This window comes from Vicugna pacos, chromosome 7 (assembly GCF_048564905.1).
Source record: "Vicugna pacos chromosome 7, VicPac4, whole genome shotgun sequence".
NCBI lineage: Eukaryota > Metazoa > Chordata > Mammalia > Artiodactyla > Camelidae > Vicugna > Vicugna pacos.
Window position 1 is genome coordinate 2217314 of NC_132993.1, and position 11717 is coordinate 2229030.

At 43.5% G+C, this 11717-nt stretch overlaps 1 protein-coding gene across 1 annotated transcript in view; it reads left to right on the forward strand.

Moving 5' to 3' along the window:
- CNPY1 (canopy FGF signaling regulator 1) overlaps nucleotides 1–11303 on the forward strand; it is a 46952-nt gene extending 35649 nt beyond the window's left edge. Inside the window, exons 3-5 of the mRNA XM_072965352.1 lie at nucleotides 5112–5315; nucleotides 7083–7179; nucleotides 11266–11303. Coding sequence (XP_072821453.1) covers nucleotides 5112–5315; nucleotides 7083–7179; nucleotides 11266–11303 — 339 coding nt within the window. The remainder of the gene's footprint in view (nucleotides 1–5111; nucleotides 5316–7082; nucleotides 7180–11265) is intronic.
- Nucleotides 11304–11717: the final 414 nt, after the last annotated feature.

Below are 11717 nucleotides of genomic sequence, written 5' to 3' on the forward strand. Positions count from 1 at the left end.
GAGTCAACAGTAACATCAACTAATATTTACTGGACCTCTTCCAGGCACACAGGCTTTTTCAAGTATTTCTTTTAATTGTTATTCAGAATCACAGAAGTCTCCTTAAAAAATCTGAATTGGAGAGGTGTGTTTGTCCGACAGGGAGATGGAGTTCAATAGATATTTGCTGAATGAACAAACGCACATCAGCACTATCAGTGCCGCAGTCCCCCTGCCTCTGCCCTTTTAAGCACTGTCACTTCTTTCTATCACTTTTTTTTAATCTGCAAAATCCTTCCGGGGTAAGCCAGCAGAGGTCAAAGCTCAGAAGCGGCGTGAAAAGGGCGTCCTAAATCCTCCCTTAGAGTGATTTTTAACAAAGGTTGAAAAATTGTAACATTTTTCACACGGAGAGCTGTATTTCTTTCCAGTTCCCCTAAAATGTTTGAAAACTAACTATTTTAAGACTAATAGAATACTTCTTAAAATGAGAAATCAAATGCAAATGCCAATTTTGTATTTAATAATGAAAATAAAGTGTTGTTTTAACTTTAGGAAAAAAAGTCAAATTGAGTTAGATGACCCCAAATTGGAGTTCATTAATGGTGATCCATTATGCAATTTTTCTACACTTTTACCTTTTCTATACTGTTAAGTTGAAAACAGGTTCCAGAATAAAAAAACTATGATTGAAATTTTAACAGTTTTGAATCCTGGGGGAAATTCCCCCCCAATCACATTGTTCTAATTTTTATTATTTTTATTTTTCTCACAACCTGAGCATATACTTTCTGTTGACATAATGTTCCCATGAATAAGAATAGGAAACACAAAATGCTTCATTTCAAATGATAAGGATGACTTTTTCCCATTATTCAAATTAAAGGAGGCAAAACTTTGATGTTATTTTCATAAATTTACTGTGTCATTTATGGTAAATTGTGCTGGAATCTTTGTATTTTTGCCCCCAAGGTTTTATTGATTGCACAAATTCACCTGTTTTAACACTGAATTTATGTGACTGGAAAAACTAATATTAATTCTGTTGTATGTTGGCTGGCTTTGGCTGTCTGAACAAAGGCTACTGAAAATCTCTTATTGATTAAGCCCAGATGGGATTCATTTTTTCTGATACACAGAACACTGGAAAATGTATCAGCCTGTATTCTTCCTCACTGAAATGAGCTTCTTTAGATTTCTAATTATATTATCTAATAAAACTAAACAGTCAATGCTATTTGCATATTATATGAAGAAGTGTCATGCAACAAACTCATAGCAGTCAATTAACATAAAAGCTAATTACATATCTCATCAACTTACTAGAGTTTCTGGATTCATGCTTTCCCTGCTATAGCCTAGAGCAAAGGAGGTTTGAATTTTCACTTCTAAATATTGACTTTTAACTAATATCAGAAGTGATTTCAATTTTTTATGGATGAAAAGTTCGTGATTAAACAAGATGAAATATTTGCTGTAACGCTATTACAATTTTTACATTAACTAAACCTCTAGAAAGAAAATCTTCGCAACAATGTGAAACGATTTATCAGTCACTAAACAGGCTGAATACTGGTTTCACATCTGAGGGAGGTTCCAAAGTAACAGCGAAGATAAGTGAGATTTATTTGAGATTGCCAGACTGTTGTGAAAAAGACAGATATGCCACAAGGACAGTGTCCACGTCCAACTGTACACTGTAACATAATTGTGTTCCTGCCTGATTGTGATAGCTATCAAGCAAGAAATTTGTTACAAGATTAACAGAGACACAGTAATGAAGGAACATGAGAAGCACCCTGTAATTGACTGTTATTAAAGTGTTGTCATAGCGGTCTGGAATAAATCCCTAACTCCAGTTTTCTCGAGAAAACAAAGCCAAAACTTTCAAATACTCTTTTCCATTTTCAAGCTGGGATACCAGTACCTCCTCCCACCCGCATTTCATCGCTTACATAACAAACACATGGTCAGAAGAGCCCCAAAGGGGGGGGGGGGGAAAGACGCTATGTATACTGAGCACAGTTCAGAGCTGTAGCTAGGTTTCAAAGTGCGAAGAGTCGGTATTTACTGTGATGAACGTGCTTCAAGATAGCAGCGAAATTGTAACAGATCGTTTTTGTATTTATAACTTATACCAAATGAGTCCTGTGTAAAAGTAATGGCTGATAAGAAAACCGCATTAGTGGGTCGGTTTTCTTCTGATACAGCGATGGCGGCCTTTTCATTCATATTTTAATGAGGTTAGTATCTCCGAGACCCTCCTTCCAGAGTGTAGGCAGTGCTCCCCTAAGATTACAACAGGAGTTGCTTTGTTGACAAGCACTATTCAAAATCTTCGTAGTATAGAAAGAAAGACTTCGTTTTATTCCACTTGCCCCAATACTTATTGCACTCTTCTAATAATCAAAACACTCTGAGGGGAGAAAAGGGCTCAACTATTCCATGAACAGTCTTTAAATTTACTGAAGGTGGTTCAGCTACGCGGAATCATTTTAAGCTCTGACATTGTGCATTTTAGTAAATGTGGGAAGAGCTGCAGTGCGCAAGCATCTTTTTCTTTGAAATTTTCTCCCCAAATCGGATGCTTAGATTGGGATTTTAAATCAGTTTTTAATGTTTTTTTCTTTAAAACAAACACTAATAGCCTCATGTTGGGTATTTTCTTTTCTTGTTTTCAGTGAAGACTGTAAACGGCATTTTTCTGAGCTTTCTGCCAGCAACATTTTCTACTCTTTCTATTAAAGAATGTTTACTCAAAAGAGCCAGCGAATTACACCAAAAAGCCTCTTAGCCTTCCAAGGTGTATAAAACCAGCAAAGTTCACGTGTTGATCCCTAGATATAACGTACTTGCATTAAAATGGTACAAAACGACTCTATTCGAACGTGTAAAATTCCACTTTCAAAACAAGAAAAAGCACCCCGTCTGGTGGAACGTTACATGTGAGGGCTGTTTTCAAAACGCACCAGCCCAGGAAATACATAAGATGGCTCTTGAAAGTCAGCTGTGAAAGGTCTCACACATTCACACCCTGACTTGTTCAGATCTTATATATTCAGAAATCTTTGCACGCAGCTCAGGATGTGAGGTCAGCCTTGAAGAACCAGTTTCCAGAGCGGCCTCAGCTCAGCGTGAGAGGCTGGGGTGCACTGGGGCTGTGTCCTGGGCTCCGGGTGCGCCCTCCCGGCCGCCGGAGCCTCTCCCTCGTGTGACACCTCCTCCCCCTCAGTGTCTGCGGTGCGACTGGGGAAGGAGGCGGTCAGGGAAGGGGGGAGAGAATAGATTCTTGATTACAGTTAGATTTTTTAAATGAAAGAGCCAGCTCTTCACTTTGAGGTAAAATGCTGCTTTGCTGACATCCAGAAGGTATTATGAGTGAACTTACATGGATCAGATAAGGAAATACACTAAGGTGCTTGTGTGGCAGGAAAAAGCCACAATTGTCCTGTTAACGATCTGCTTGATGAGCTGTAATTTAAGGATTTACCTCTGTTTTCTAGCTTTTCAGTCCCAATACAGATTTAATCGTTAGTTTCTGTAAGTTGATAAAACAGATTTTCAGTTTGTTAACCTTTTTTTTTTTTTGGTTTGGTTTTACAACGATGCTTAAGTGGCACAATTAAAGGTGCAAATGAAGCACAGCTTGTGTCTGGAGTGTGCGCTTTAAGCCACTCACTTTAGGCATTTAGACATTTTTAAAAAATAAAACCCTCGCGTTAAAAAAAACCCGATATTTTAGCGAATACATAATGCTGTGGTACATTCCAGTTTAATTAACTATTAAACCACAAAGTTGAATGCGTGGGCCTTGAAAGCAGTTCGTAATCCAGTTCAAGTCAAGTTTTGGGGGAGAAGGCGGGATATTATCACGGCGCACGTGGCGAGGGGAGCTGAAAGTTAATTAGTGGTGTTTCTCTTTTGCTCTCCGCCCCCCCCCCAAGTTGATTCCTTACTGAGACTGGGGGGTGACGGTGGCGATGCTCGAGCGGGTTTTTGCTGGAAGCAGGCTTACGGCGCAGAGGAGCGCCGCACCCCGGGCTCTGGGAACCGCGGCGGGCGCGGACCCGCGGCCAGATGGCGGGGAGGGCGGCGCGGAGGCCTTTGTGCGCCCGGAGCGCGCATGTGAATGCCGCGCGGTCGCTGGCACCGGAAGGGTTCACACTGCGTCTGAAAGGGGACAATGGAGGCTGGAGAGATCAACATCGCAGAAATCGAGTTCATTTGTGATTCAGCCCCTTTCACCATGGTTGTCATGCAAACTTCCTACTTTGATCAGCAGAGGGTGGAGAGGGAGAAAGCCCGCAAAGGCCGGGGCCGCGGCGCGTCCTCGTCGCCCTTGGCGGGTCCCCGCCCCCTTCCGGAAGGAGCCGCGGGGACGCCGCATCCTGCACCTTGACCTGTCTAGACGGCCCCCGAGTTTTTGTCCTGGTTACCAAGGGCGAGGGGTGCTCTTTGACCCCCGCGCGGGGCGGAGGTGGTGGCCACAGGGTCCTCTGAATCCTCGCTGGATTCCGGAGGGAGAGGGGCGCGCGGAGACGGGCACCAGCTGTTCCAAAGACGGCGCAGCCGCGCCCGCGAGCCGGGATGTTCCGTAAGCCTGGCTTTTCCCTGCCCCTGCCCTGTCCCTGTCCCTGCTCTGTCCCTGCTCCTGCCCTACCGGCCTGCAGCCGCCGCGGAGGGGCCCACGGCGCGCGGGGCGCAAAACTCGTGGCTTCGCCCAGCTTGCGCTGCGCTGGAGGAGAGTTCTGACACCAGACCCGGGCGCTCCCCCTGGCTCTGTCTGCCTGCCTGTCTGTCTCTCGCACGAAAATAGATCATAACAGCCATTTTCTGGCCCTAATGGATTATTCTGCATATTCAATGACTTTTCAAACTTATGGCAAGTATAGTTTCTAGTTTGTAAGTTTTTCTTCTGTCTACGTTCAACCCCCAGGCGCTTTTTGAAAGCCAGAATTTAAGCTAACCTCTCAAGTTAGGTAAATAATGTAACTGTCCACATACTGTATCGGGGCAGGAATACTGTTTGCACGGGGGGGTGCTCCCACGTGCTTTCAGTGGAAGGTCTTTTTAAAGTAATATTAACGTTAAGACGCGTTTCCTCCCCTTTTTTCTCCTCTTTTTCTCAACAGACTCCCTTAGCCCAGTCGGAGGCGTTTCTCACAGACCTCCTGGACAAAGTGTGTGAGCGGATGAATGACTACAAGCTTGAAGACGACCCCGTGACCAAGGAGAAGACTTTCAAGAGATTTGCTCCCAGGAAGGAGGACGACATATACAAAGAATTTAAAAAATTCTATTTTTATTCAGATGCTTACAGACCTTTGAAATTCGCGGTAAGCACTCTTCTTGGAGGAATCCTGGGCTCTAGGGCACAGAGATTCTGGTGCTCTGGTTTGGCTGTCTGTTTTTGGGTTTCGTTTCCTTTGGAGACAAGCACATTAAAATTAGATGCATCTGCTTTGTGGTCCCGCTGCTTTCTCAGTGTTAACCCCGTGCTGAGTGACTTGCCTTTTGAGACACCTAAGAGCTGTGATAGTTCATCTCAGTGGAGACGCTGAAGTGATTTCCCCAGAAAGTGCATCCCAAATCCCAGTGACTTGGAGGCACCCTTTGCACGTTGCCTGGCTCCTGTGGACGCTCGGGACAGGGACTCAGTCGGTCCCCTTGCCAAAGCAGGTCTCTTACAGGTTCCCACATAAGGAATCAGGGGCTGTGGTTCCAAGGTTAAAATCCGAATTAAAATGAATGTCATTTTCACATATTTAGAGCCAAATGATGGAGGGAGAGTGACGCACATCATCTTTTTTCCTCCTGAAGCCTCACAGAAGAGAGAATTATTTTCTCCTGAGTTAATTCAAGTATTTTAACACAAACTAACCTTGGGCAAAGGCTTAGGTGTGGCAGTTGGCCTTACGCCACATTTCCTCGCATCACAATGTCCATTTTACAAGAATGCTGGCCGTGGACTTGCTAGGATGTGCCTGGCAAAATCTGTGGCAATAGATTTCACTTTACTCAATGCTGTTGAATCAGACAAAGTAATGGGAAAGCCTTTTTAAATGTCCTTAGTGCTCATGTTGATCAAAATGTCAGCCGGGCCAAAACCCTGAAATAAGGACCGCGTCTGACTTTTGAAGATTTCACTGTAACTAAAAAGCAAAGGTGGTGATTCAGGCTGAGAGTTCTGCGGAAGGGGAGTTGCAACGAGTGAGTGTGCTTGCATTTCACGGTCTCACATGAATGTATTATAGTGGAATTTAAACACTTTTAAATGCCGTTAAAATTTTTTTTGAGTCTCATTTAATGAACTCGGAAAATGAGTCATGAGTCTCGGATGAACGCATTTCGGTAGCGTCACGGTTCCTACGAGTGTAACCTTGTGGTTCTCCACTGCAGGCACCTTCTCCGGTCAGAATTTAAGATTTTCAGATGCATGGACAAATCTGAGCTTCCTCTTCTCTGAAATGTCAGATTTGGAGGGTGGGAGGGGAAGCAAAGTGAAATTCTGGATGAATCTCTAAATGGTATGAAAAGAAACTTTCCTGAGTAGCTGTCAAGCCTGTTATCCAGAGTGAAATTGAAGATGCATTTGTTTTGACTGATGAGAAAGCTTAATGATTTTCACACTTCAGACCCTGTTTTAAAACCACAAAATGGATTATTATGTTAAATCTAGTGGGAAGTGGTTTGATCATTTCGAGGAGCTATGTTTTTTTAACATTTCTAAAAAAAGAAAAGAAAAGAAACCCCAAAACGAAGACTTCTCAGCTCCAGAAACAGGACTTCCGTCCCTCCTGTTGCTTGTGTTCTGTCCCAGTCTGAGGATGAGAAACAGATACAAAGAGCCATTTTCCTTCCTCACCCTCGCCTTTCAACACGACTAATCAGTTCGCTAAGTCTCAGGAAAGCGATGCAATTAGCATTCTGGGAAGAGGGTTCATCCCATGCAATGATGTCTTAAATCAAAGGGCTAAGAAAAACGGGCCACTTTGGTAACATGATTTTATATTTTTAGCTAATAAAATTGTGACAAGTCCTTCCTAACAAGCTGTGCTTCGAGTGCTTATCTATCCCCATATGCTGTTCTTCTGTTTCCACAGTGTGAAGCTATAATAGAAGAGTATGAGGATGAAATACTCTCCCTTATCGCCCAGGAGGTGCACCACCTCGCTGACAGGCTGTGCACTGGAAAATCAGGTACTGTGTCTGATGTAACACATGCCCTCTCCCTGGCCCACCCCCCCCCACTCTGTATTGCAGCATCTTTTTTTTTTTTCCAAACCGATCCTCTCTGTCTCCCTGTGAGTGAGCGAGGGGTCTCCACTGAATCAGAAAAGACATCATGTGGGGGAAAGCAAACAAACCAGCCGCGGGGCTCGGGCTCGGTGGCCTTGCTGGTTGCATTTCTTGTCCTTGTCGTTTTAAGTGAATTCAAAATTGCTTGACTTCCAACCCGAAGGAGCACGTACTTGGTCAGAATTGCACGCATCCAAAGCACTTTCTCTTTGTAAACTTTTAAAGCTGGGCTCCCCGTCCTGGACCAGGGAAGAGAATCTTTTTATGACTTGTCTGGTGCCTGCACCAGCGTCAGGTGGGGTCTTTACTGAGTATGAAGTTCCATGCGTTTTCCTGTTTGTTAATTTGGGAGGGGTGCTGAATTTTTTTCTCAAGTTCCTTTCCCAGAATATCTGCTTCTTAAAAAATTTTTTTCTGGTAGAGGGTGGAAAATAATCCTGGACTCCTGTTCTGAAACACACACACGCGTCCACACATTCGGAAGCTGGGAACCATTGCCTGAACTTTGCTTCCTGTGCACAGAGGGGAACCCAGGCCCGCCCAGCTCGCCCCTCGGTTCAGCTGAACACACACCCTCTAGTCTGTACCACTGTGATGCTTTGAAAATACATTTACAAGAATGTACTATAAGTTGTACATTCTTTTCAGATCTCTCTGGGAAAATGGGTGAGATATCAGAAGACAGTGATTTAAATCTAGGGGAAGTACTATCGTGCAGTTATGGAAGCTTGAGCTGTTTAGCTTTCAGCAATTGTTTGTAATAAAGTATAACATGACTGTGTCTGCAGGGTCAGATTCAGGGCTGAAGCCCTTAAAACAAGTTACTGCACATGTACAGATACATATTCGTCATCAAAAGTTACTGAACACGAAAGTAATGCATTCCTGTTAACATGGCTAAGGTTTCTTACTCTGAGTAGATAGGGGGTTATTTTCTGTTTAAAATCTGGCTTGGCTGGGAGTTTGAAGACAATTGCAGAGAAGTGACTTGCTCAGGAGTTGGAGAGCCTTTGCCATCCATTTGGTAAGGGCTGTCGCAATTTGTGAAATTCACGTAAATAAGGGCATAGTCACAATTTCCCAAAGAAATAGTTTTTGAAGTTTTTCAAGCAACGCAGAGAGGTATGTGTGGGATAAGATACAAGCAAAAATGTGATGAATGATATTGGAAATACTTGTTTTCCTACTTTTTCCCCCATAAAGGGTTTGGGTTCGTCATCATTGTCTGTGGCAAATACAAGTCATGAGCCCCTGCTCGGATATTACAGAAGGACTTGAGCAAGTTTCACCTGCTCTTTACGCCGGTCTTTGAGCTGCCCCAGATAAAAGATTCTGGGGAAAGATTCTGTTCCCAAGTGCAGCAATTTGACTTAATTTCAGTAATATTAACGATCTCTTTTCGTTCCTTCTGCATATTTTGAATTGGAAATAAATAAAAATTAATATTGTCCTAAAATATACAAGCGTAAAGCATAAATCTAAGATGTGTAGTATGACTAGTGCAAAATAACATGATCCAATCATTCTTAATAGCATTTTTAAAAAAGCTGATGCTGTAAACATAACTGCCAGTGCCCCAGAGCTATGGAGAATACAAGGTAACCACTCCAGAGAGCCAACAGCCACACGGCTGCCACGAATCCACGTGGAGTGAGGTTTTTCAGGGGCCGTTTCTCTCTGGAACATACTTATGCATGTTCTAAGCCATTTATACATTAAAGACTGAGACTGCGTTAACCCTAAGAAGAGACCAGGCTCCCTGCCCGCCCAAAGCCCCCTGCTATTGAAAGAAGTTAAAACCACAGAACAAGTAGAGAGGTTTTCAAACTTAAAAATTATCGCCAGAAAAAGCTAAGGTGTCACGGCGATGAGAATAACTCCACTGATGACCGCAGCAGCAAAGAGGTCGTGTGTTTGAACATACTGGTTGCAGATAGTTGTGTGAAAGATGAGACTCTTATATTGTAGAAAAACTCCAGGTGTTTCTTTTTTTTTAAATTTTTTTGGGCGAGGCAAGGAGGTAATTAGGTTTTTTTAAAAAATAGAGGCACTAGGGATTGAACCCAGGACCTCATGCACGCTAGGCACACACTCTACCACTGAGCTGTACCCTCCCCCCAGGTGCTTTTAAACATAATCTAAAACACAAGTGCAGTACGTCTGTTGCAGTGGCGTGACGTTCATCCTCGTTTTGTAAAGGCGGTGCTTTATCTTGTGCTGCTGTACCCCGGGTTTGCTGTGATCAATCTGCACAATTTAAATGGTGTTTTAAAGAAATGACTGTGTGTGTGTGTGTGTGTGTGTATTGGAGGTTATGGAACTACATTAACTGGTAACTCCTCACCAAGTGTATACGACCTACAGGACGCCACACTGAGAGCTCCTAAAATGTCTGGATTGCTCTTAGGGAGATAAATGCTGTTTTCAAAAACAGATTGTTTCTAATACTAGAGGTTTGATTGAACGGCTGGTCCCTTTCCATACCTTATATTCACTTGGGGTGTGTGTGTGAGAATTTTGCGTTTTTTTATTTAATGTAGACCTTTCACTTTATTTTTAATAATTGCCTGGGAGCAGATGAGGGCACACCCACAGACCTGTACACGTGTCAGCGTTAGAGGTACAACTGACACAGAAAATTGTAAGGTGTGGAAAGTGTACATCGTGGCGATTTGTGTACTTTGTGAAAGGACCCCCCCACCTGATTAGTTGACACACCTGTGATTCTGTAAAATGTCAAGATTCTAAGGTTCACCCCTCCCCTACACACAAATAAATGGAGGAGACGTATTGTAGATTAAATTTAAGACGACTGTGTTTGGATTTAGGAATAACACTTTAGTGAGATTTTCATAAATGTATCATCTTCTCGACGAATGAAAAACACCTCAGTGAAAGGGGATGGGATTGCAGAGGGAGCCGCGGACGCTGCTGCAGCCCTGCTCACTGGGCAGGATCGAAGGCATCAAACAACCTGTCCGGGGGTGCGGGGCGGTCACAGCAGCCGTGGCTTACGTCTTCCATGTCTCTCTTTCTTTTCCTGGGCCGAAAATAAACGTGAGTTCACTAGACCTTCCTGCTGGGATGCTTTGTGGCATCTGACCCGGGCTTCTCCGGATTATCGCTTGTCCTGAAGTGAAAAGTGATGTTCTAAGATCTCAGTAGGCTGGGGGCTGCGGTTTAAAAGGTAGCCCTGCCCCGCTCAGGGCAGCACGTGTGCCCCTGGGTTGCGGATGGATGGGCCCTCGGGCTGGTGGGCGTATTCACTAGATAGAGCGTGTGGGTGTGTAGATACAGACATATAAATGTGTTTTATATACATATCACTTCTGCTTTGATAGCAAATCTGAACATTGAAAAACATCAGACTGGTGAGAGTTTGTCACATGACCACTTTGAGTGCCACACGTGGAATAAGGTCTCAGGTATCCAGACACGTTTAGCCTACGTTTAAAATAAAAGCATTTTTACCTTTTTGTACAGACTTCCAAGCACTGATGGGGGTGTTAAACGCTAATATTCAACATATTTACCTTCAAGGCTAATAATATAAAATAATACAAAGGCTAGCATGGTAATAATTTTAAATAAGTTCTGTAGCTAAAATAATCCATCGCCCAGTCTAAGGGGAGCTGGCGTGAACTGCTGCCAGCTGGACGTGCAGGACGCATCGAAGCGTCATCACCTCTGCCCCTCGGGTTAAGTGCCCAGTGCGCCCCTGCCACCGGCAGGCGATACAATCCCTGGGCTTTGTTTCAAATGACTCCAGGAAAAACTGCTGGAGATGGGGCAACAGTAGCAGCGGTTGACTGTCTACAGGGGAGCAGATTACATCCTTCTTTCTACCTTTGTGTGTATTTGGAAACATCCATAATAACAAAGTTTTAAAAATGTGCTTCCACAGAGATGTGCTTTTGCAGAAAACAAATGACTTACGGGCTGGTGTTCAATGTAATGGTGATGCCATGCAACGCTTTTTCGTTCCAGGTCTGTGCAAAACTTCTGCTAATCATACTGAGCTCTAGGAAGAACAGGGTTGCTGGGCAGAAAGGAGTCAAGCCACAGCCCAAAGGTCAACGTCTGCCTTTATGTCTTCATGTTTCTTCCTGAGAAGAAATTTTGTGTCTCTTGTTTCTACTACATCGTCTCACGTTTGATAATTTATTGAAAACCTATTGTTCGGCATCGTAACAAGCCCAGTTCTTTCTATAGGTGAAGCAGAGGAGTGCATAAAACAGATTGCCTTTGCAGATTTTGACACAAACAGGCTCGGCCATAAAGCATTTGATTCTAGTAACAGGGGAAAAGTGAAGAGATGTCATAAATGAAATAAGGGTCTGATAGCATGTACTGTCTAGTTCACGCACGTGGATCGTGTTCTGTTTGTTAAGAACTGGACTGGATTTCATCAGTACTTGCATGGTCATGAAATTAAGGAA